This window comes from Doryrhamphus excisus, linkage group LG10, assembly GCF_037039965.1.
Source record: "Doryrhamphus excisus strain RoL-2023G ecotype Guam linkage group LG10, RoL_Dexc_Guam_v1.1, whole genome shotgun sequence".
Classification (NCBI taxonomy): domain Eukaryota; kingdom Metazoa; phylum Chordata; class Actinopteri; order Syngnathiformes; family Syngnathidae; genus Doryrhamphus; species Doryrhamphus excisus.
In genome coordinates, this window is record NC_136366.1 from 4,242,769 (window position 1) to 4,269,697 (window position 26,929).

Genomic DNA, 26,929 nt, shown 5'->3' on the forward strand with positions numbered 1-26,929 from the left:
CTCAAATACATCAGCTGCAGGATTTCATTGCAATTCCTAAATAGACCGCTAGGAGGACGGTACTTTTGGTGGTCTGGAGACATGGGCACATGTCACATGACACATGTACAATGACTTTGGGAAAAGTCTATTGACTTTTTGTAATTTCACAAAATAAATAATACATAATATTAATATATATTAATTATTGCATTTATTATTAAGTAGTATTATTATATTAATATATAATAACATAATACTCCTTAAAGTACCACTAGTCGTATAGTAGTCATAATAATAGACGCTAGCAAATAAACTGCTAGCATTAGCTTTGCTACAGCGTGTGCCAAAAATACACAATCATTTTTTTAAATATACCGTAAAACAGGGTTATAAGGGACAATTTCCGGGAAAATGTTTTTTGAACGATTTGTACAAGAATATATGCTTCTTTGGAAAAAAAAACAAAACTAAACAAAGCAACTTCCTGTTTAACATGAAAAGTCAGAATTTTCCCGGAAATGGTTGCTTATTACCCCTCCGTCCCTTACAACACCGTTTTACGCTACTATTTCATTTTTTTTTATTTAAAAAAAAAAATTACGTATTTTTATATCAACTATAATACATCGAGTTCGTTTTAAATATAGATTTTTAACTAATTAGTTATTTTTTGTGTATAATATTATGTATACATTATACAGTCATAGTATAAATGATTTGACAACTCTTATTTCTACACTTTAATGCCTCCATACAACCAAATATACATTTGTTTGGACAGATATAATGATGATAAATAAAATGACTGCTATTTTGCTATGACTGTATATGTATGTTGTCTTGAAAAATACTATTTACACTTTGTAGTTGAATATAAATCTAATATATATAGTATGTATTTGTGGGTATGGATATTTAGTAGTAGGAGTCGTTATTGTAGTAGTTTAGACGCAAATCTACCTAGTTGTACTATTAGTGGTGGTTGTATTCTTGGTAAATATACTGTAAGTAGTACGAGTAGTATTGCTAGCAGTAGGCGTGTTGTTTACACTACTGTAAAGTAACAGCAGGGGGCGCCTTTTTAAAGTCTGCTGGTGTGTGAAAAGCAGCAGTGATTGGAAGGATAGAGGAGGATATTTAAGACCACATCTCACTCTGTTTCTCTGGCCACGATACCAAATATACTGTACATACGTGTAGTATCGAGTCGTAATTCTACAGTACTATGTGTGTACGTAGAAAACGCTTAATAATAGCAATACTATATTCAATAAATGGATGGAATTCCTTCACTTCCACAAACTACTGCTCAGTGAACAACAATATATACATTTTATACAGTCATTCAAGTCTAAGAAGTAAAAAATGATTAAAATGTCATAAGTCAATAATAAATGCAGTAATTCAAATGTACTCAGTGAACATCGATATTAAAATTCACAAGTGACTAAAGAATGAACATTCGGTCTTGGAACCGTTGAGAGAAAATGAAACGCTGGCATTTGGCGGGGCGGAGTGGTGGATCTCGCAGTGGTGAGAGGTGAGTAGACGATCTTCGTCTGGTCCTGGCAGTCAATCATCAAACAGAAGAAAGACGTCGACGCTGCTGGAATAAAAGTGTGGAATTCCAACATTCCTCCTCGTCGTGTGCAGGGATTTGACACTTTATTGGCTTTATCATCATCACCGAGAGGGCATCCGAAGCCGCGCCGCATCAGCCGGTCCCATCGATGAAAGAGGCGGGAAGGTAAAAGACGAAAATCTTAACTTTTATTTACCGCTTACGACGGCGTGGTGCCGTCTATTTGCTGGAACTACTTCGCTCGAAGTGCTTCATGTTTACAAGTTGATGTCGTGAGTAGAAGTGTTCCGTTTATTGTCGTTTACTTGGTGTATTACTTGGATAAAATATATTGAGTATTTTGGTGAGTATTTGATGTCGTGTAGGATTCTAAAAAAATATTATGAAGCTCGCTGAACAGATTTTTATAGGTATCGTCGCCAGGTATTAGACGCAGCCCTACAGTTGCTGTCGTGGAAAAAAAAGTTTGGGACTTTATTTTTGGGGGACTTTATGTCACTCCTAAACATGAATAATACTTTGTGACAAATTCATGAACAAAATGTATATTTGTTATTTTTTCTTTTGGTGACATTTGGACGAATTTGTTTTGTTTTGTAAAAAAGTAATGTTAGCTGTTAGCCGTTTTTCAGCTGCCTCACTGTTCTACTTTTGGAGCTCGGCTCTTAATTTTTGGACATTTTTGGAACAATCATCATTTTGACATTATTGCTGTCATATTTTTAAGCCTGCTTTTAAAAATCGACGATGTTGATGGGAAACGCAGGCTAAGTCAAAACACGTTAAGATATACGTTCTTAACATTGTCATTCTATATCATTACATGACGTCACCAGATTTGCTTACACGAATAGAAACCGAATCTCGTCTTAATCCGGATTGGAGAGTGTAACAAAGATAAAGATTGTGAACATTGATTGTTTTCCTGTTCTTATAGGAGCGATATAGAATGCAGTGTTAATACATAGGATATGTTCATCGTTGGAGGACTTCTACATACATTCTAATGTTTTTTTTTAAACATTATTAGAGTCCTGTAGACATGAAAGAAGGGGCTCAGATCTGATCCCTGATGCAGTCCCACCTCCACCTTGAGCTCTTCTGTCACACCTACAGCACATCTTACTACTGTCTTCCAGTCCTCGTACATGTCCTGCACCACTTGAACGTACTTCTCTGTCACTCCAGACCTCATATAGACCTCCTTAGACCCCCTAACCCAGTGTTTTTCAACCTTTTTTTGAGCCACGGCATGTTTTTTTACATTGGAAAAATCTTGTGGCACACCACTAACCAAAAATGTTCCAAAATGTCACCACGACCTCGCACGTGCATCAATAAGTCTATCAGAGGAACAAGGTAGGTGTTGCCACATGGACCAATATTTACACCACAGACACTCGACAGTAGCCACGTTTTGACATGACGAGTTTTTCTCTTTCCGAATGACCTTTCGGGAAACAATGGTATCCATAGAAAAGGAATATTCCAATCTCTTGTCTGCATGCGCCGTGAAAATCAACCAGAATAGTCAATGGGTCATGCGCAGTAAAACGTAAACACCAACATCACGTGATACCGACTTCCCCGAGTTTTTCTTTCAGTTCTTGTAGAAATAACTCCGTATTGCCAGTTTTTCATTGGTCCAGTCTTGAAATTTAGTTTGAACAAAAAACAAACTTTGCTTAGTCCAGTGCCGATTTCTGGCCTCCATTTTTAAAAGTGAAGAATGTCTGGATTTGCGTGTTATGTCATATCTGAGCATGCGCTGAAAGAACGCACCCGGGGTAAATTTAAACAGGAAAAGATCAAATTCAATCTTGCTAATATTTTATAATTAAACTCAGCACATGTTTTATATAGATATATATATATATATTTTTTAATAAAACCGCACTTGTGAATAAAGTATAGAAGGGTTTAGATTCTGTTTCACAGATGGCGCTAATGCATACGAAAGCTGCTTGCCAACCGCCAATAAACAGCAGAAGAAGAAAAACACCACGAAGAAGAAGGCACCCTGACAACTTTCCGTTTGAGCGGGCACAAGATACCTCAATCGGATTGGTTAAAGGAATATTCCATCCCTGTTCAATTCTTTCCGTTTGAGCAAATAAACCAAATGCAATTGGAATATTTGGTTCCATGTATACTATTGACATAATATTTGCAAATGATGATTAATAAATGTTAATTATAAAAAAATGATATTGGATAATTCCTCACGGCACACCTGACGGTTTCTCACGGTACACTAGTGTGCCGCGGCACAGTGGTTGAAAATCACTGCCCTAACCTGCTGCACGTCCTTCCCATTTCCGTCTCTCCACCTTGCAGAGATCCATCTCTCCCTCCTTACTGTTCCACCTAGTGTACAAGTCATCATATACCTCTTTTTTGGCCTTTGCCACCTCTACTTTCACCTTACCATTCATCTCTCTGTACTTCCGTCTGCTCTCTTCAGTCCTCTCAATGTCCCACTTCTTCTTAGCTAACCTTTTTTGCTGTATACACTCCTGCACCTTCTCATTCCACCACCATGTTTGTCTTTGACTGCTTTCTTTCCATATGACACACCAAGTACTCCCTGATCACATTTGCTGTAGTTGTCCAGTCATCTGGAAGCACCTCCTGACCATCCAGAGCCCGTCTCAACTCCTGTACTTTGCAGTAACCATCTCCTTCTGTGTTTTTTCTCCTCCAACTCCCATCCTACTTGTGGGGCATAGCCACTAACAACATTGAACAACACACCTTCCATTTCTAGCTTTAGAATCTTCATTACGCTATCTGATACTCTTTTTACCTCCAGGACCTTCTTAACTAACTCCAAGTTCTCTTCCATCTACACCATGATAGAACAACTTGAACCCTGCTCCTAAAGTTCTAGCCTTGCTACCTTTCCATCTGGGCTCCTGGACACACAGTATGTCTGTCTTCCTGTCTTTTCCTGTCATAGTCCCAACATCCAAAGTCCCTACTCTCAGTTCTACGTTCTTGGCGCTCCTCTTCTCTCTCTCGTCTTACGAGCACATTTTCCTCCTCTCCTTCTTTGACTAACAGTAACCCAATTTCCACCGCCACCCTGTAGGTGAACAGCACAGACGGAGGTCGTTGTTATCCTGGGCCTGGACCGATCCGGTGTGGAAGTGGTGTTGTTGATTTGCATATTTGTGTTCCTGACACAACCCAAACACATTTTTCACGCCCCACTCTATGTTATTGATCATTGTCGGCGTTGACACTTGCGTCTGCAGAACACTCGTGGCGTTTAGGGTGAAGGCAAGAAATAATTGGTATTCCACACATGAAGCGCATTCCGACTTGCTCATCCTAAGTCGTGTTAGCTGTGTGAGCGCGTCCGACAGCTGCACATTCCAATAACAGCACACATGTATTTATATCTCACTAATAAAGGAAGGAATCTGTGTGTGTGTGTGTGTGTGTGTGTTCATGTCATAAGCTACCAACCACAGGTGTCCTGTGTGGTTGTTGTGAGGTTCACTTTCACTTCGTACACACAGCAGCCATGTTGTTGGTGTGCGTGTGTGTGTGTGTCATTGATGTCGTGTCTATTTTTAGGTGTTATTGTGTAGAAGATCACCTGTTGTAGGGTATGTAGTGAGACACCTAGATTGCGGTCCTGTGGGACTTACCTATTTGTGGCGGTTGGTTGAGACCGTCAGATCTTTTTATCATAAAGCCGAGGTCACAAGCGGGCGTATCCGTGCAAGTAACACCCGCACGGACGGCGTGTGTGTGTGCATGTGATGTGCTGAGGTTCTCTGTCATGTCAAACAATCTATGCGGGTGCTTATGTTGTTTTCAGGTTGCAAGACCAACGTATGCGCTTTGTATGTTGCTACATGCGTGTCTTTAGTAAGTAGGTCATGTGTTGCCCGCATGGTGAGAGTGCAAGTGCATCAATCTCATTCATTCATTTTCTACTGCTTTTCCTCACGAGGGTCGCGGGGGGTGCTGGAGCCTATCCCAGCTGTCTTTGGGCGAGAGGTGGGGTACACCCTGGACTGGTCGCCAGCCAATCACAGGGCACATATAGACAAACAACCATTCACACTCACATTCAATTTGGAGTGGCCAATTAACCTAGCATGTTTTTGGAATGTGGGAGGAAACCGGAGTACCCGGAGAAAACCCACGCATGCACAGGGAGAACATGCAAACTCCACGACATATTGCGCAACTGCAGGGTCTTGAGACACATGCTAACTCGAGAGCTAGCGACCTAAACGGTAGCCTTCATGTTATTTCCTATAAACTTAAATAGCCAAAAACATACCACTTCCACACGGATAGGGAGGATAACTATTAACGGTTAGTTAACCTTTAAAATGAACATTAATCAAACGTAATAATTTTATCTTGGTACATGATACCATACAGCATCCATATCAAACTTGCGCGGGCCGCTCTAACATTTAAACTTTTATATCAAGGCGGGGGCCTCAAACTAGTGTCCTGCGGACCACATTTTTGAGACCCCTGGTCTAAATGGACTCTGTGAGGAAGTAAGAGAGTAAACAGAATGCTTATTGACATATAGTAGCCTAGTATTCCATGTGAAATACCCAATAGAAAGTCTTCCCCAACAGCACACTTTTTCTTGTCCGTGTCTCTTCTTAACTTTTGGGAGTCTTCCCAGTCTGGAAGGCTGAGCCGAAGGATCTCTCTGCTCTATTTCTGCCTTCTTTTCCCCCTCCTTCCATTTCTTCCTTTCTTTCTTTCCTGCCTGCACCTCTCCCTCCCTCCAGTGCTGCAGGCTGCGGGATCGGATTACTGCGGGAGTCTGGAGGCACTCTGACGAGGTGGCACTGGTGGAGGTGGGGGGAGGGGGGGAGGTCGGGTTTCACATCTCCAGCACTCTCCTCTGTCCGCTGGCCTCCATCCTCCTCCTCCTTCTCCTCCCAGAGGAGCCTGGAGACAGGGTGGCTGAGCCGAGGAGGAAAACATTCAAGCCCTCCTCCTGCTGCTGCTGTGTAGGTTCAGCCTCTGTGCTGCAGCAGAGAAATAAAAGCACTAAATTGGAAGTGAGCCCTTCCACCTTCATCACCCTGTCCTCCATCGCTGCAGAGATTTATGCCGGAAACCTTGTCAGGTCAAAAAGACAAAGTACTGTATTCTCTGGCTGCATTTTTTTTTTGATAATAGGATATGATCTGAATATTACGACTGACATGACTCTCCTAGTGAGACCCGGGTTCAATCCCACCCTCGGCCATCTCTATGAATGAAGTCCATTTTGGATGCATGTGATTGCATATGGGACCGCGTGGTTGTCAAGTGAGAAAATGGGGAAGATCTGGGTTCGATTCCACCCTCTGCCATCTCTGTGTGGAGTTTGCATGTTCTCCCCGTGCATGCGTGGGTTTTCTCCGCGTACTCCGGTTTCCTCCCACATTCCAAAAACATGCTAGGTTAATTAGCGACTCCAAATTGTCCATAGGTATGAATGTGAGTGTGAACGGTTGTTTGTCTATATGTGCCCTGTGATTGGCTGGCCACCAGTCTCTCGTCCGAAGACAGCTGGGATAGGCTCCAGCACCCCTGCGACCTTCGTGAGGATAAGCAGTAGAAAATGAATACATTAATTTAATAGGAGTTTTCCTCCTATTTTGTGTGGAAGTGGTAACTTTTTGTCTTTCCCCACCCTCGGCCATCTCTGTGTGGAGTTTGCATGTTCTCCCCGTGCATGTGTGGGTTTTCTCCGGGTACTCCGGTTTCCTCCCACATTCCAAAAACATGCTAGGTTAATTAGCGACTCCAAATTGTCCATAGGTATGAATGTGAGTGTGAATGGTTGTTTGTCTATGTGCCCTGTGATTGGCTGGCCACCAGTCCAGGGTGTACCCCGTCTCTCGTCTGAAGACAGTTGGGATAGGCTCCAGCACCCCCACGACCCTTGTGAGGATAAGCGGTAGAAAATGAATGAATGACTCTCCTTGTCATCATTCTCCTGATATTTTGTTCTCTTATCTCCAAAATGACTTGCAGAAGTAATTCCACTTTTTGGTAAGTCTAGACCAGCCTTGGAAAGCGGAAGATGAGGAACTTAACCGCCCTCGTCTATATTTTGATGTGTCATGTGGTTCTGTGTGTCAGTTTAGTGTCCCACACGTGGGTGCACCTTATTACATCTTTTTCACCCAGTCATCCCAGTTTGCTAATTTGGCACAGTGTGGATGCAAATTTTTTCCAACCTGCCAAAAAAAAAAAAAATCCCAGGACCGTATCCACGTGGTCAGGTACAGACGTGGGACAGGTAATGACAGAAACATAGTGAGAAATCGAGACCCTAAAACAAGTGTTAGTGACTTGTTTAACCTTCTATTTGATCTACTGGTCACAGACATCCTATGAAGAAAAGTACAACAGCTACACCAGAAGATGCAAAGCACTCATTAGCAAGAAGCCAGCCAGTAAATTAAGATGTTTGTTCAGTAGTGGAATGATGCTTGCACCCTCGGAAGGGCTAAGAGTTAGCTTTTAAACGTTTATCACATTAGCCTTTTTGCTTTATGAAATGTTAATGTTAATTGTAATGGTTTCATTTCTTTCCCTCGGTCCATGTTTCTCCACTCTTGTCGAGAAGAATGGTGTAACATTTTTGGGTAGTATCATTTTATTCATGTGAAAATGTGTAGTCTTTGTGATTTTCAGAATGATTTTCAGAGCAGTGCTCTCGTGTTGTAAAATCCAGCTCTGTGGATGTGTAGCATGTATACATGGATAGCAGTAAGCAAATGCAACCACGCTGCCCCCTGCGCTGGGGTCTGTAGGCTCAAGAACCTCAAAAACACCTTAAGAAACGTCTTCATGGTAGTCACCTATCGCTTATGTAGCTTGTATCTGCAGTGGAAGTCCCACGTCGTCCTCTGATGCAGTTTGAAGGTGGAAGCAGCGTCCATGTTGGCTCTTTAATGGTATTGATCTCTGCTTTAAATACTCCCATCCAGTGAATAATTCAGACACGCTGGCCAGCCACACAGATTGTACGCTACCGACCGACCTTGTTGCCTCGTCATGACAGTGATGGAACATTCTATTACATTTATACTTTACTTTGACTAATTGAACATACTTATTTGGTACAGTCATCGCTCACAATATCATGATTCCATGATAGTGATATGTAGTCTTGTGATCATTATGCATTAGCTTGCATATTACCTTAACACAGCCGGCCAGCCATGGTATGTCCCACATCATTGAGTGAGGGGGAAAAAAAGGCTTCCTCCCGTCCCGTGTGGAAGTGGTAAGTTTTGGGCTTCTTAAGTTGAGATGAAATAAATTTGAGGTAAATTTGAGTCAGCTCACTAGCTAGCGATGGAACATTTTATTACATTTATACTTTACTTTGACTAATTGAACATACTTACTTGGTACAGTCATCGCTCACAATATCATGATTCCATGATCACGCCCCTTGCTATATTGCTCTCTTTCAGAAATGAATGAATTAGTGGTAGACTATGGTGTATTACTAGTCAAAGTACATGGAAATACAGGTGATATGTAGTCTTGTGATCATTAGGCATTAGCTTGCATATTACCTTAACACAGCCGGCCAGCCATGGTATGTCCCACATCATTGAGTGAGGGGAAAAAAAGGCTTCCTCCTGTCCCGTGTGGATGTGGTAGGTTTTGGGCCTCTTAAATTGAGATTAAATAAATTTGAGGCAAATTTGAGTCAGCTTGCTAGCTCACTAGCTAGCAGCTGTCTCATAAGATTTGCGCAATGTGTACTAAACAAAGAATAACGTAAGATCTTTTCTCTGGAGTTTTCTCTGCTGTATGAAAATTTAACATTGAATGCTATGTTGTGGAAATAAATGTATTGCAGTTGGGTCTGGAACCAATTAACCGCGATAAAAGGAGTGCTAACTGTACGTTAGCGAAAGAGCAGGGATGAGGAGGATTTGTCTTAATCCCGCAGGCTGATACTTGAACTCATCCCTCTGAAGTTACACTCACCTCCGACCTCTCTGTGCTCACCCCTGACCCCCGGACGTTTGTCAGCTGACTGCCCCGGACAGTGGACAGCGTGTCCTCATCTCCCATGTGGTCTTCACCTAATTGGGTGGTGAGTTTGGTGCCTTTCGGGTCAGTTGAAACCAGTGTTTATGCGCACGGCAAGGTTTGGTGACATTTAAAAGGTTTACATGTCACAAAAGGTAAAAGGTTGTATTTTTAGCGCGAGGTCATATACTTGTAAGGGAAGCTCTGTCTTGGTTTGCACGTTGGACACGTTGGATCAACCACTCAGCCGCGGTTGTGTGTTGACTTGCTGGCCTGCATACCTCAGCCTTCTTTTTCCCTCCTTTTACGAGGTGACGACTGGTTCCTCTGCTTTCTAGTCAGCCATCGTGTGCTTTCACACCTCATGTGACACGTCACTGCACAGCTACCAGCTGACTCTTCACTGCAGCTTTTCACTGAGTAGAAGGAGTTTCTCCAGGAATGGGATGTCGATGAGAAGAAACAAGTGTGTGGAACTACTGACAGTTGATCTCATTGCCAAGAAACTGGAACCGGAATAGACTGTCTTGCTTTGGACGCACACAAAACCGTGCCGTAGGCAATATTCCTTTTCTTGTGTTTTTTAGGAACGTTAAGTCATTTCCATAGGTACATACTATTATGCTAGGCATTAGCATGCTAACGTTGGCATGTTAGCATTGCTGTCATGGAAATTTTAGCATACTAGCATTTTCATAGGTGCACATTATTATGCTAGGTGTTAACATGCTAATGTTCGCACACTAGAATGTTTTTCTAACACTAGCATGCTCGGTGTTACTATGCTAATGTTAACATTATGCTAACATTAGCATAATGTTATGCAAACTTTTATGCAAATGTTAACATTAGCATAGTAGCATTTTTGCCATTTGTATATGTAGCTTATGCTGGGTGTTAGTGTGCCTGTTAGCATTGCTAGCATTACCGATACAGTGGGCAAATTGATCTCAATGTTGAGGTTGCGAAAAAAAAAAAAAAACAATATTCTGTGTGCCCTGGAAAAAAAACAATATTTGTAGCCGATATTCATTTGCGATAAAAATGTAAAAAAATTGTGTTAAAATTTTGAATAATACACTTAAAAAGCACTTAACTTCCTTTTCTCTATGTATTCAAGCAAACAAATAGAAAAACAGCTCCAGAAGATCATGGAGTTCTTCGACTCAGAAGCATCTCTTTTAGAAGTTGAAAAAAGATGTAAATAAATAGCTCCCTGAAATGTTTCCACAGTAAATAAAGTAACATTTATATATAACTTATCTTTGTTTTAAGTTCAAACACAACAAAAAGTGCAGGGAGTTAACAAGCTCGGCAGCAACTCTTGTAAAAACAGATATAATAGCTCTCTGAATGTTTTCAGCCTTCGTATTAGCATACTTCCAAGCAACACAAAAAGACTGAATTGAACACCAGCCATTTTTCCTCCTATGAACAACTGTAATACTCCTAAATTCCCTCTATCTGACAGCCAATCGCATCCGTGGAAGATTCTTCATTCGCTTTGGATGTGAAGACGTCGCTGGTGCAGGCTTCGCGTAGGCGATGAGTTTCACCAGTGACGGTCGGTGGTCACCTCCGGTGTGTGTGGCGCCCATTAGACTGTGGCGAGCTGTTGTCAGTTGACTCCGCATTTCACAGACGTGATAAGGGACGTCCCTATTCTGGTCAACTCAATGCGGGACACGTACTTTTACAATGTCTCGTGTTTTACTTGCAAAATGTGACCGTTTAGTTGCAGTCTGGAGACCTGTAAACATTTAATCTAATCCTATGTATGTTGTGTTGCTTTGACGGCACCACGCTGCTCTCTCCTCAAACCGAGAGGGAGCCGTCATCCTCAGCAGCGCTCCTCCCACAAACGAGGTGGAGCCATGACGGTGACCAGCGATCTCCTTCTCTTCCAGCAGTTGGCTGATTTTGGATGTGTTTCGATGGTGAAAATGTGATCTGATAAACATGACTGAGCATCTTCATGTCTCGTTCTGACAGGTCGGTGTAATGTGACGACTTTTCTCCCATGGAGCCTTGCAGCAACATGTTCGCTCTTAACACATGGACACACTGCTCAGGTATGGACACACACACACACATGTACACAGTGGCTTTTTATTGTGGTCACATGACACACACAACATAAAAATCTGATTAGCTAACTCAACCCCCTTGCACTCTGCTGTTCTTTGATGAGATTAACCTCTGAACCCAGGAATGAAGGCACTGCTAGCCAATCAGGAGGCTTCCCTGTTTTGTTAATTGCAGCCTCCGATTGGCTCATTTTGGCTGTCGTCTGCTTTGATTAATAACAGCCGAGCAGGAAGTGCCCTGATTACACAGAACACACACACACACACACACAACCCATTAAATGTGCACAATTTACACTAGCAGGTCATGTTTTATGTTTTATGTTACGCTAGAGGCTAAAAGCTTCAGTGAGCACACAATGTCGTCACTTCCTGTTGCTTTAGTTACTCTGCTTTCTGAGTGCTCGATTTTGATCACTTGTGTCATCGAGCACGTGGTTGGATGTTCCGGGTATTGCACAAAAGGCGTTCAGATCAGCCAGTCGGCATTGTGACTTTCTACACGTACTAAAAGACCTTCAGAGGCGGCCAGTCTGACGCTCCTAATCACTCCCATATGTCCCGCATGAGACACACACACACACACATACGCACACACAGTTCTCAGCTAGAGAATGCAAGTATGGATGATTTCAGTATGAAAGTATGTTGGAGTTCCCCTTTTAAAAAAGATTTTGACTTGAAACGTGAGATGAATGATTAACTCATATACTACTCTTACGGAGGATACCATGATAGAAAAAACACACACATCATTCCCGCTATATTGCCCTTCCAATATCACTCCCTTGCCATATTGCCTTTTTATGAGTACCGTATTTTCCACACCGTAAGGTGCACTGTGTTGTAACGCTGAGTCTCAATTTAGGGGGTCTATTTCGGTATTTAGCACATACATAAGGCGCACCGTGTTATAAGACGCATGCTAAAACATACAGTTGAAGCCCCTAAGAGCGTCAGTCTGAGTTGGAGTGTGGAATGCAGCTAGCAAACTTTATTTTCTTGTTCAACATGAAGTCTGCAGCGAAAGGAGAGGCCAAAAAAACACACAACAAAATGCTTCTTCCTGCTGCCTGTGAGATTAGTTTAACTTTATTAGACTATTTAACAACAATACAATTAAAGCAGGTACCTTAGCCCAAGCTCCACTCGCCCGCCCTTCGCTTCATCCATGTTCACGTCCATTTCGTCCATTTTTTTCTGATTGTGGGAGTCTGTTGCCGTCTAGGTAGTCCTCCCGGCAGCGCCACTGTGTTTCGTTTTTACGTAGTTCGTGGTCGCCGGGTGCAACACCACTTTCACAGGAGAGATAGGACCGGTGTTGTTGGCCACTTCTCTTGCAAAAAACTACCTGGCACCATGGCAGAGCAGTCCGGGCACAGTGAGGGGTACCGACTACTGTTGCTAAGGAGCCCACTGTCCAACGCGAAACTCACTTCACCACACGGTGAATGGAGCGACACTTAACCCACGGTCTGGTCAACGTCCCGTTGAAAGCTCGCGTTAACGTCAGGTCTTTGTCTATGGAAAAGTACATAGCTGAATATTTGAGTTGGCTTTTGAGTTGTATTGGCGGAATAAAGTATCATTTGCTTGCTGCTTCGATGTCGGACGGAATTTATTGTTTTACTTTCCTTGCTGGTTGGAAGAAGTCTGGCGTAGCACGTCAAAAACGGACCATATCACTTCTTCCTCGTTGGTGTTAAGCCGACATTTGGCAGCGGGCTGGTCGATCATCGAATGTAGGCATCGAAATTTTAAAATATGAGCAACTCCAGGACAATGGGAATGTTGTTCCCGGTTCTCATTGATGCCCTCGATGCCCAGTTCTCGTTAACGGTTAAGACGACCTGGACGCAAGAATAAACCTGACTCTTGTCTGAACTAGCCCAACGTCAGCGGGCATCGTAAAACGCTCGCATATATTAACAAGCGCTACAACACAACACGGTGTAAACTACACTCATACAGCCTCAGTTGCACAAACACACTAGCATGCTCTGCTAAACTAAGCTAACCTGGCTAGCTTACATTCTTCAAGGTTTTTCGCCAACTTTGGCCGGTGTTCTAGGTCACCGTTTCAGTGTTTTGTCGGGAGGGGGCTGGTTCGTGTTTGGGATGATGTCACTAGGCACAAGATTCTGTGTTTAACAGTAAATTCCCTCTTTGTTGGCCAATTCCAGTGATTCCGTTAACACTGAAACCATCGGGACCGACACATCAGACTGAATATAAAAATGCACTCCTGCGCATTGAAGCAGGGATGACTGAAAGTCAGCTATTTGAGCTAGCGAGCTAGCTAGCTATTAGACATTTTTATTGTGGGGCTTTAACATGATTCGTTTGTTTTTGTTTCACTGGTCTCTCTACACACACACACACACGAAGGACCACCGATACTGTTGTGTTGACTTTGCGGCTTGGCTTGAGCTTCCAAGACGACACAGTGGATGGAAGCATGTGGCTGCTCCTCAGCACCGTCCACTCTCCGGCCACACACACACACACATACACACAGTGTGTAATGTGTGGCCTACAATTAGAGTTATATTTTAGTATGATGTTTTCACTTGGTAGGAAGTGTGTCGTTTTTAAAAGTGGACCACCACTCCTCTGCCGACTGAACAACTTCCCACATGCGGGAAGATAGTCGCCGGGAGCCCCTGCGGTGTCCCGTCCCATCCCGACCCACGGCGGTGCTGATTTATGATCATATTGCTGCTTTATGGTGTGAGTGGATTAGTTTTATGACCCCGCTGGAGGACAAAGGCAACACTGTGCCACTGATGGACAGAGCTGTTGCTATGGCGATTCGACTCATTAAAACACCTTCAGGCCTGGAGACACGTCATACCAATTTATGGTGAGTTGAGCGCACAGTAACACATGAGTGTTTTATCCGGCCTGCAGTACTTATTTGCACTTTACACTCAGCATATACACATTTTATGAGACATGGTTGCATATGAAAGATTGAAAGTAGCAATTACATTGATATTTAAAAGGTCCTGTAAATGCTACTTAGTGACGACAGGTAGATATGCAAAAGACGAGGATTAGTTGTCGAGGGGGAAATGCAGCGAGGAAGAAGAGGCCCGCAGAGGCTCAGGGGATTGTGGGTATTCTTATGGTAATCTACAGCCGCAGATGAGGCGCAAAGCAGCCGAGCAAACAATGGCCGTGGAGCCAGAAAGTCTGGTCTGCAGTCTCCCAGGCCCTGAAAGGCATGTCGGGCAGGACGCCGACACCATGGCCAGGCTGCCGCTGCAGCACCCGGGGGCCCGCCTGCAAGGAGGGGACAGGGAACGGGGCCAACACCAAGGAAGAGAGGGAGAAAGAAGGAAGAAGTTGATGTGGAAAAGGACACACTTTCTAGAGCAGGGGTCTCAAACTCAATTTACTTGGGGGGGCCACTAGAGCTCGGGTCTGGGTGAGACTGGGCCGCATCAGGTTTTCCCCCCAAAAAAACGCATTTATTAAAAACAAAAACATCAAAAAAAAACTCGCTTTGGTTCCAATTTTCTACAAGAAAAGCTCTGATAAAACATTCCACTGTTCTCCAATATCTTACTTTTTATTTTTCTACACAAAATAATATGAAAAATAAATAAACAAATCAAGAATAAAGAAAATCAATCAGTAATAAATAAATAAATATAAAAACGGCAAATAATAAAAAATTAAGAAACCACATATAGTTGTTGGGTAGACAAATAATTTTTTTCAGATTAAAATGAAGCATTATTAGAGCCCTGTAGACATGACAAAACACGACTATAGTCACATTTATACTCTTTTTATTTACAACATATTGCGCAACTGCAGGGTCTTGAGACACATGCTAACTCGCAAACTACAGAGCTAGCGACCTAAACGGTAGCCTTCAAGTTATTTCCTTTAAACTTAAATAGCCAAAAACTTACCACTTCCACACAGATAGGGAGGATAACTATTAACAGTTATTTAACATGAACATTAATCAAACGTAATAATAACTAAATTGTACATCACACAAATAAATTATACATCACACAGACAAGTTGCGTCCGCGTAGAAACAAAGTTTTCATTTTTTTATCATCCGATTCCGTTTCATCCCAGCCCATCCCGCCGATGTTCCCCCGATCCCAATCTTCTCATTACACCATTTATTTGTGGAGCTCAAGAGCTGTCAGCCCCAGGCTTGTTTGTTTGGACTGCCACTGTTCCTCCAGAACAGGAAGTGGGGACACATTAAGGTCTGATTGCGGGAGCCTGGACCTGCACGCCGCAGAGGGAGTGTGAGGGTGGGCGTTGTTGTTGCTCGGAGCTCGAGATGCAGCTTATGAAAAGAGATGCACCGTATCTTTTTTCGTGACAGATACAAATACGGTACCGATAAGTAACTTTTTGTATATCTACTTTTTTTACACTTGACCTAGTGTACCTGATGATTGGTCCTCATCAAATATCATGACATGACAATGAGAGAGAACCACAGTATAGAGTGGAGGGCGACACCTGCTGTGGCCACTACGTGTGCTATTTTGGTGAATAGGAGTGTAAAGGTGACTATAGGGGTGTTATTTCATATCTCTGGGGCTCTAATAATGTTAAGCGTATTTAGTTTTCTATGTTTTATGACTCATTTCCTCTTCCAGTGTCTACGATATAAGTGTAAAGATTAAGGATCGACTGATATGGGTTTTTTTCCGGCCGATACCTATTTTTTCCCATCACCCTTAGCCGATGGGCGATTTTATATCGGCGAACGTATCGGCCGATACCGATTCAAGTAAAGAACGCAAATATCGGTCGATCCTTAGTAAAGATGACTATAGGGTTGTTATTTCATTTTCAGGGCTCTAATGTTAAGTGTATTTAGAAGGTTGTAAGGTCTTTCATTCATTCATTCATTTTCTACCGCTTATCCTCACAAGGGTCGCGAGGCTATCCCAGCGAGAGTCGGGGTACACATTCATACCTGTGGCCAATTAACCTAGCATGTTTTTGGAATGTGGGAGGAAACCGGAGTACCCGGAGAAAACCCACGCATGCACGGGGAGAGCATGCAAACTCCACACAGGGATGGCCGAGGGTGGAATTGAACCCTGGTCTCCTAGCTGTGAGGTCTGCGCGCTAACCACTAGACTACCGTGCCGCCCCGGTTGTAAGGTCTTCTGTGTCTTATTTCCTCTTGTTATGTCTACTGTATTAGGTAATGGGAGACTAAAACGGACTATAGGGGTGTTTTCCATGCTCTAACCACCAATTAGCTGTTCTGTGTGAAAGGTATCCTGGGGGGATCTTGAGGAGGCGCATTGCCCTCCTAATATAAACACTGATAAATGAAGGTACTATATAATTGAGTGACAAAAGTCTGAAGATGAATAAAGAGGGGCGTGTTTATTAAAGATTGACAAGGTTTCTTCTTCTTCTTCCGACCCGGCCGTCACGGCCGGGTGCTTGCTTATAAGGGCGGTCTATATAGCGTACAGGTGGGCCTCGCTAACAATAGCTGCTTTCATTCTGACCACGGTCTTATGTTGGAGCCCACACCAAGACCGAGAACACTTTGGTGACATGACCAAATGCAAAATACACTCACTTGACTTTTCCACGCTCCTTCCCCGTGTCCAGGCTGCTGACTGTGGGAACCCACGCTGTCAAGATGAAGCATGCGCCAGCGAAAGTGTGTTTTATGTTGAAGATATCATGTGTTCTCATGCTCGTGAGTGTTTTTAAAGGGAAGGTGACACGTATCAGGGAGGGGGTCAGCTTCCTGTTTCGCCGCCACAGTCCTTCCTGATCCTGCCTCGTCTCGTCTGAAGGTGTCTTTGCGTGTTATCAGGCCAGGATGCCGCTCATGTTGTTCTTATAACCTCTTATCCACACTCTGGTGCCTGCTGCATCACAACAACACTCGAGGTAGTCGGATTTATTGTCTACATAAAATAAGATGAAAAATAAACAAATCAAGAATAAAGAAAATCAATCAATCAGTAATAAATAAATACATATAATAATAATAATAATAATAATAAAACGCAAATAATAAAAACTTAAGAAACCACATATAGTTGGGTGGGTAGACAAATTATTTTTTTCAGATTAAAATGAACAAAGCATTATTAGAGCCCTGTAGACATGACAAATCACGACTATAGTCACATTTATACTCTTTTTATTTACAACATATTGCGCAACTGCAGGGCCTTGACACATGCTAACTCGCAAACTAGAGACCTAGCGACCTAAACGGTAGCCTTCAAGTTATTTCCTTTAAACTTAAAAAGCCAAAAACTTACCACTTCCACACGGATAGGGAGGATAACTTTTAACAGTTATTTAACCTTTAACATGAACATTAATCAAACATAATCATTTTTTTTGGGTACATGATACCATACAGCATCCATATCAAACTTGCACGGGCTGCACTAACATTAAACTTTCATATCAAGGCGGGGGCCTCAAACTAGTGTCCTGCGGACCACGTGTTTGAGACCCCTGCACTAGAGTGAGGGGAAACACAGAGGGGTGCCTGCTTCGTGCCCACCCCTAGCTAAGGACGTGTGAAAAGTGGGTCACAGGTCTGACCTCTCGGTCCCACCTCCCTGCCAAATGAAAAGTGACAGATACTGGCTAGGCTTTGCCACTAATTCCCTCCCACCCCCTCCCGAAACCTCCACCCCTTCTCGGCGCCCCCTAATTGTGAAATGTGGTTATTAGTGCTGCGGCAGTAATTGCACAACATCTTGGACAAATAATTTGGTGCTGAGTTAGATTGGTACTGGCCCCGCAGAGGTCACAATGCCACGGCACATTAAGCATGGAGGGAGGGGTTGATGATTGGCGTCCAATCAGATGCAAGAATACGATGTTGTTGCCGTAACACACAATCTTGTCTTGTGTCAGTGTTGCAGGTCCAAAGAGCCACTGAGCCCCAACACGTTGTCACATTGTGATAGCCGCCCCCCTCTGGTCTCTGGTTCCCACTCTCAACCCTCTGAGACCTCTGGACCACAAGGTTCTACCAGACCCTCCCACCTCTCCTGGCCCCGGTCCACCTGAGTGTCCGTCCAGTGATTCCTGCTGCAGGATGGGAGGTCTCCTGCTGCGTCTGGCCGTCATGGCCGCCACGCTGCTAATGGTCCTCAGAGCAGAAGGTAACACTTTTATTTCTGCTACTACTACTAGTACTACTAGCGTACTACTTCCAGCGTACGTATTCAACTGAGTATTTTAGTCTTGCTGAGCAGCAATCAGTCCCGCCTCCGCGTCCGCGTCGTCCTCACCAGGTTCCTCTTGCGCTGGCTGGGCTCCTCGCTGCAGGAAGCTGTTGAGCTGATTGCTGCTGCTCTCCCTTCCTCTTTGCACATGAACCATTTCCTGTATGACACCGTACGAGCCGTCAGGGGCGCTAAGCGCTCCAAACAGCCATTGTTATCCGGAAATATCGCTCAGTCCCTCCGGAGGCATACTCGCCCCCTGAAAAGTGCTCGTTTCCCCTTGCCGGAACCTTTTTATGTCCCGGGCCGCAGGAGATGTTTGACTTACAGACATGAGATTTAGCATTTTTATTCATGAGATTTTGACTTTTTGACATATTTACAAAATAGCCTGTGATTGGTCGGCTTGTTGAGACATTATTTCCTGTCTGTGTGCGACACAACCCAGCTCCGTGAACGCAGCCTCCTCCGATTTCAGCTCAACGTTTGCAATAAAAATGAGTCCCGTTCCTCCAGAACCTTTTCCCTAGCTTAAATTTTGAAAATTTTATTTGTTTTGTTGCTTTCTCATACTTTTTAAAAATATTTAATACTAATTTTAGTACTATAATATTTTTTTTTAAAAATTCAACTTTTGACTATATTTTTTCTCCAAATATGAGGACATGAGGAGATTACAACTTTTTTCTGAATATTTAGAATTTATTGTGGTAAAATGACATTTTTTTTGGAATTTTTGCTGGGTTTCTTTTTTATTTTCAAAAGTATTTCAACTTTCGTCTTGTTTATTATTATAAATTATAATATATTATATTAAATTATATTATTAAATAAATTAAATAATTATTTTATTCCCATGAAAATGAGATTTTATTCCCATCACATTATGACATGTTTCACAGTCTCACAGCTTGGTTTATGCCTCATATTATGACTTAAAAAACACACAAATAATATTAATAAACAATTTAATATTTGAACTCTAAAAGTGACATTATTTTTCCTCATGATTTTTCTTGTTAGGATAGGACTTTTTTTTCTTTATTCTTTTTTTTTTTTTTACTATTTCAGCTTTCTTTTTAGGAAATTTTAGCTGGTAATTATGACTTTATTACAATAAATATTTTATTTTATTCCCATAAAATTATGTGCAGCAGGCCAATATAAAACCAGCTGTGGCACGTAAATGACACCCAGGCCGCAGTTTGGACACTCCTGACCCAACCCATTAATCCAACAGAAGGAAGATTCAGATTAAATGTCCCCCCTCCACCAGTCCTTCTATTTATTTCTGCGAGTGGAAGTAGCGCTGTGACTTTAAGAGTCTGATTACCCAGCTCCGTCTGCCAGACCTCAGTCTCCACTCTGACTGACGCACAATCAAGCACACATGTGCACACACACACACACACACACTTTCTCTGCTCTTCCTCCTCCCACGGAGTTCAAAGAAGTAAAACATAAAATAAAAGTACTCAGAAATAACTTTGACATTCCGCTTTTTTGATGGAATGTTTTTAAAACGTGATGCCAGTCATCCCGCAGTGGTCACAAACAGTGGTGTGTGTGTGTGTGTGTGTGTGTGTGTGTGTGTGTGTGTGTGTTTCTATGACGACCAGGCAGCTGAAGGTGTGTGTGTGTCATGTCCAGACATGCCAGCGCAGGTCAGGGTGTTGTTGCCGTGAGGGAGGATGGAATGCGTTTAAGTGTAGAAGACAGCAAAGCAAAGCAGATTAGAGCAGGAATGAGACAAGATGAGAGGAAAGATGGAGGAAGAAAGACTCTCCTTCCGTCTGACCTTCTTCTATCTCTGCAAACACCTTCCACCATGTTTGTTTGCATCACATGTCCCGCTTCTGATCGAGAACCGTTTGTTTCTCTTTCCAGCCGCAGGCCAGAACCCCGACCACGTCCTCCAGGGCACGGGCGTGAAGCCCGAGATCCGCCGCCCCGGCGAGGACTCCACCATCGCGCCCGAGGACGCCGCCCGCTTCCTCAGCTGCTACTGCTCCGGACACTGTCCCGAAGACGCCACCAACAACACGTGCCAGTGAGTCCTCCTTGCTCCTTAACTTTGCTGATCTCCGGGCCCGCCCGGAAAGCAGCCGTAACTCCACCCATTCTTGTTCTGCAGAACCAACGGTCAGTGCTTCGCCATCATCGAGGAGGACGAGCACGGCGAGGCCATCCTCACCTCAGGATGCATGAAGTATGAAGGTTCTCACTTCCAGTGCAAGGTAAACATGGCTGAAGATGCAGATATTTTATTATCATATGTATGTTTTTTTTTAATAATGATTATTTATTAAATATCTTATTTGTTAAACATTATTTGTTATATTATTCTTCTTCTTCTTATTATTATTATTATTATTATGCAATGTTGGAGGTGTCATTTATTTTGAAAAAATGCTCCAAAGCATTTGAACAGCGCAAGAGTTTTGCCAGAGACCTCCATAGCGGCACACCGGTTGCTCGCAGCGTTTGCCCGAATATAGTGCACCTACCTGGGCCACAGCAGGTGGCTCCCTCCCCTGTGTACTCTGGTTCTCCTGACCTCCGTGCTTTAAGTCAGGGGTCTCAAACTCAATTTACCTGGGGGCCACTGGAGCTAGGGTCTGGGTGAGACTTTTTTGGAAAACTGCATCAGGTTTTCCAAAAAAAACCCCAACAAAAAACGGAAAAATGAATAAACTTTGTTTTGGTTCCGATTTTCTACAAGAACAGCTCTGATAAAACATTCCACTGTTGTCAAATATCTTATTTTTCTACACAAAATAAGATGAAAATCAATCAATCAGTAATAAATAAATATAATAATAATAATAAAACGGCAAATATTAAAAACTTAAGAAACCACATATAGTTGGTGGGTAGACAAATTATTTTTTTCAGATTAAAATGAACAAAGCATTATTAGAGCCCTGTAGACATGACAAAACACGACTATAGTCACATTTATACTCTTTTTATTTACAACATATTGCGCAACTGCAGGGTCTTGAGAGACATGCTAACTCGCAAACTAGAGAGCTAGCGACCTAAATGGTAGCCTTCAAGTCATTTCCTTTAAACTTAAATAGCCAAAAACTTACCACTTCCACACTGATAAGGAGGATAACTATTAACAGTTATTTAACGTAATAATTTTTTCTGGGTACATGATACCATACAGCATCCATATCAAACTTGCGAGGGCCGTACTAACATTAAACTTTCATATCAAGGCGGGGGCCTCAAACTAGTGTCCTGCGGGCCACATTTGGCCCACGGGACGTGTGTTTGAGACCCCTGCTTTAAGTTTTAGGGGGAAACACGGTGCATTTCTCATCGATATATTTACTGTCTTTGATTGACAGGACTCTCCCAAGGCTCAGACGAGGAGGACCATCGAGTGCTGCAACACGGACTTCTGCAATCGAGACCTGCAGCCCACCCTGCCCCCCCAGGCGCCTTCCGGTACTCTTTGTTCTGGTCCAGGTGTTGCTCCGCTCTGTGGTGGTGGTGCACTCGCATACTTACACTCGGTCTTTTGAGTGCTCTGAAAAGTCTGAAAAAATGCAGTGCAGTGTAGAGTGGTAACCGCTTTCCATAGTCGCCATCTTGGCTGCGTAGTGGAAGAGGAGGCGATGTAGAAGCCAGAAGAAGTCATAAGAAATGTATTTGTGATGATTGTACAATGGAGAAGTAGCCATTATACAAAGTATACTTATTGTAGTATTCTGTTTGAGACGCCTCCATCTTGTTTCCAGAAGGCAGCCCCCACTGGTTGGCCTTCCTCATCTCCATGACGGTGTGCTGCTGCACGCTCATCTGCGTCACAGTGGTCTGCTACTACAGGTAAAAGCCTCACCTCGGCGTCGCCTCGTCACCGTGGCAACCATCACACCGTTCCATGTGTGTGACAGGTACAAGTGGCAGAGCGAGCGTCAGCGCTACCACAAGGATGTGGAGCAGGAAGTGTTCATCCCTGCCGGGGAGTCTCTCAAAGACCTCATCCACCAGTCCCAGAGCTCTGGCAGCGGCTCCGGGCTCCCTCTGCTGGTAGGATGACGAAAGCGCACCCCTGAATGTTTGACTGCTAGCTTTAGGAAAACTAGGAAGTGAAGGATTCTCACCGCGTGCACACCACCAGGTCCAGCGGACCATCGCCAAGCAGATCCAGATGGTGCGTCAGATCGGGAAAGGTCGTTACGGCGAGGTGTGGCTGGGCCGCTGGCGGGGCGAGAAGGTGGCCGTCAAAGTCTTCTTCACCCGCGAGGAGGCCAGCTGGTTCCGAGAGACGGAAATCTACCAGACGGTGCTGATGAGACACGACAACATCCTCGGTAACCATGAGCGACCGCACGTCTCACGCCGGAGGCTTTTTTTCCTCGAGCGGGTCGTGTTGTGACAGGACCGCCGCCATTTGGTTGCAGGCTTCATCGCGGCCGACATCAAGGGCACGGGCGCCTTCACGCAGCTCTTCCTCATCACCGACTACCACGAGAACGGCTCGCTGTATGACTACCTGCGCACCGCCACGCTGGACACGCCCACGCTGCTGAGGCTGGCCTACTCGGCAGCCTGCGGCCTGTGTCACCTGCACACCGAGATCTACGGCACGCAGGGCAAGCCCGCCATCGCCCACCGCGACCTCAAGAGCAAGAACATCCTCATCAAGAAGAACGGCGCCTGCTGCATCGCCGACCTCGGCCTCGCCGTCAAGTTCAACAGGTTGCATACACACGCACACGCACACACATACACATATACACACACGCCTCCTCTCACCACGCTTTGTTACCATAGCGACACCAACGAGGTGGACGTCCCTCTGAGCACCCGCATGGGGACCCGCCGCTACATGGCGCCCGAAGTTCTGGACGAGAGCCTGAAGAAGAACCAGTTCCAGTCCTACATCATGGCCGACATGTACAGCTACGCCCTCGTCGTCTGGGAGATGGCGCGACGCTGCGTCACCGGAGGTACATGCACACGCACACACATACACACACGTGCACACACGCACACACTTTATCTACTCAATACCACTACTACTCTGTGTACTATACACCATTACTACTTTATCTACTCAATACCACTACTACTCTGTGTACTAAACACCATTACTACTTTATGTACTCAATACTAATGCTATCTAATCAGTACCACTGCTATTCTATGTACTAAACACTATTACTACTTTATCTACTCAATACTATCCACTCAATACCACTACTACTCCATGTACTAAACATTATTTCTACTTTATCTACTCAATACCACTACTACCCTATGTACTAAACACTATTACTACTTTACTCAATACTAACTACTCAATACCACTACTACCCTATGTACTAAACACTATTACTACTTTATCTACTCAATACTATCCACTCAATACCACTACTACTCCATGTACTAAACATTATTTCTACTTTATCTACTCAATACCACTACTACCCTATGTACTAAACACTATTACTACTTTATCTACTCAATACTATCTACTCAATACCACTACTACCCTATGTACTAAACACTATTACTACTTTATCTACTCAATACTAACTACTCAATACCACTACTACCCTATGTACTAAACACTATTACTACTTTATCTACGCAATACTAATACTATCTACTCAATACCACTACTACTCTGTGTACTAAACACTATTACTACTTTATCTACTCAATACTAGTACTGTCTACTCAGTACCACTGCTATTCTGTGTACTAAACACTATTACTACTTTATCTACTCAATACTATCCATTCAATACCACTACTACTCTATGTACTAAACATTATTACTACTTTATCTACTCAATTTCACTTCTACTCTATGTACTAAACACTATTACTACTTTATCTACTCAATACTACCCATTCAATACCACTACTACTCTATGTACTAAACATTATTACTACTTTATCTACTCAATACCACTACTACTCTATGTACTAAACATTATTACTACTTTATCTACTCAATTTCACTTCTACTCTATGTACGAAACACTATTACTCCTTTATCTACTCAATACCACTACTACTCTATGTACTAAACACTATTACTACTTTATCTACTCAATACTAATACTATCTACTCAATACCACTACTACTCTGAGTACTAAACACTATTACTACTTTATCTACCCAATACTTCTACTACACTAAATACTACCACTACTACTACTTCCACTATTACTATTTTATCTATTAAGCACCACAACTTAATGTCCTAAATACTACTACTACTACTCTATGTAGTAAATACTGTTATGAATACTATTATAATACGACTATAATTTAATGTACAAACATGTTGAGACGATTTTATGTACGACTACATTTTCACGACAGCTGTATGTACTACTACTACTACTACTGAATGTAGTATTAACTAGAACGTGAGTCGGCCATAGTTGTGTTGGAGGATTAGCGGGCTAGCTAGGCAGCGGACGGCCGGACCGGACGTCGAGTGACGTCACCGCCTTTGCCGTCACATGACCGCAATACCCGAAGTAATTACGCCCGGGTATCAGTCGGCGAGCGCGTATTTCCCATTCAAGGTGATATGGCTGGTCACATGGTCAAGAGTATTTAGTGTGTGTGTGTGTGTGTGTAGGGATGGTGGAGGACTACCAGCTGCCGTATTACGACATGGTTCCGTCTGAGCCGTCGTACGAGGACATGTTGGAGGTGGTGTGTGTGAAGGGGCTGCGCCCCACCGTGTCCAACCGCTGGAACAGCGACGAGGTGAGAGTTGCCACGGCGCCCCCTCTGGTGACACACGCCCATTGTGCTGTCTGCTAACTGCGTACGTGTGTGTGTGTTTGTGTGTGTGTGTGTGTGTGCCACAGTGTCTGCGCGCCATGCTGAAGCTGATGTCGGAGTGCTGGGCGACAAGCCCCGCCTCCCGCCTCACCATCCTCCGAGTGAAGAAGACGCTGGCCAAGATGGTGGAGTCTCAGGACATCAAGATCTGACCGTCATCCTCCTCGGCGACGCCTGGCACACTCCCACCTCGCCACCTTTTCAATCAGGACGAGGACGGACGTCTTCCTGCGGTGACGCTTTCTGTGAAAGCCCGGCGGACGACTTCCTGTCCACGCGGGGGGGTGGGGACATGTGGGGGGAGGCAGGCAGGGCTCCGCATGAAAGACAATGGTGACACTTTGAAGGCCCCCCCCTCTCACCCCCCCAGTTTGAGTTTGGATTCGGTCTTTGGTGTCGCCGTGGAGACGTCCACCGTCCTCTTTCTTGGTTTTTGTCCCCGCAGCGTTGGAAAAACCGCTCTCATTGGCGGAGACAAACCTCAAGTGGGCGGAGCTGACTGGAATGCCTCCCCGTTGTTTGAACTTTATTTATAACAAACACTTCACAAAAACCGTTCATGTCACACATTTTGAGTTCGTCCATCGAGTAAGAGAAGTCGGAGCCGAAAAAACCAAAGTGAAGCGAACCCGCCAACGTGTCTTCTTCCATCTTTCTTCAGCTTTTCTTCTGTTGACTTTGGCTCCTCCCACTGAGCTTCATACGTCCAATTAGACTTTGTAAATGTGTTTTTATTATTATTATTATTATTATTATGAATAGGAAAGTCATGAAATTGTCATCAAGGGTTGTTAAGTGAGATATGAAAATGAGATTTAACTTAAGGGAAGACAAAGCGTTTTGGATCATTTACATTGTAAACGGGTTTCATTTGTTTGAGCAGTGAGCTAAGTATGCTAATCTACGCTGACAACAGCCGGAAAATGTTCTGATGTCTGAGTGACTTTTTTTTTTTTTTTTAAGCAGTAACTTTGCTGTTTTCCTCTTCGAAATACGCAAAAAGCCCCCCCGCCCCCAAGTATACGAAGATATGTAAAAAAAAATGATTTTTGTTGTTTTCTACTTCATCTGGTTGTGTGCCTTATGAGTTTACCAAGAAAAAAAACGTGTATACACTCTGTCCAATGTAACAATTCTAAGTAAATAATCTTATTTTTAGTACTCAAACATTCACTTTGGGTCGCTTTTGTTCTGATATGAAG

At 43.5% G+C, this 26,929-nt stretch overlaps 1 protein-coding gene across 2 annotated transcripts; it reads left to right on the plus strand.

Moving 5' to 3' along the window:
* The first annotated feature begins 1,519 nt into the window (after nucleotides 1-1,519).
* bmpr1aa (bone morphogenetic protein receptor, type IAa) lies at nucleotides 1,520-26,280 on the plus strand. Of its 2 annotated transcripts, none has more exons than XM_058048822.2 (13): nucleotides 1,520-1,729; nucleotides 11,594-11,673; nucleotides 18,585-18,835; nucleotides 20,786-20,948; nucleotides 21,033-21,135; nucleotides 22,258-22,357; nucleotides 22,651-22,738; nucleotides 22,807-22,942; nucleotides 23,034-23,226; nucleotides 23,317-23,614; nucleotides 23,690-23,865; nucleotides 25,519-25,649; nucleotides 25,754-26,280. In XM_058048822.2, the coding sequence occupies exons 3-13, from the start codon at nucleotides 18,769-18,771 to the stop codon at nucleotides 25,877-25,879; spliced, it is 1,581 nt and encodes a 526-aa protein (XP_057904805.1). In that variant the 5' UTR covers nucleotides 1,520-1,729; nucleotides 11,594-11,673; nucleotides 18,585-18,768; the 3' UTR covers nucleotides 25,880-26,280. The 2 variants fall into 2 exon arrangements, with proteins under 2 accessions (XP_057904805.1, XP_057904814.1); XM_058048831.2 differs by having other exon boundaries at nucleotides 22,654-22,738.
* Nucleotides 26,281-26,929: the final 649 nt, after the last annotated feature.

Coding starts and splice junctions, on each gene's coding strand:
- bmpr1aa (XM_058048822.2), top strand. CDS start 18,769: ATGGGAGGTCTCCTGCTGCGTCTGGCCGTCATGGCCGCCACGCTGCTA. Junction 18,836..20,785: donor AATGGTCCTCAGAGCAGAAG/GTAACACTTTTA, acceptor TTCTCTTTCCAG/CCGCAGGCCAGAACCCCGAC. Junction 22,358..22,650: donor GCCCCCCCAGGCGCCTTCCG/GTACTCTTTGTT, acceptor TCTTGTTTCCAG/AAGGCAGCCCCCACTGGTTG.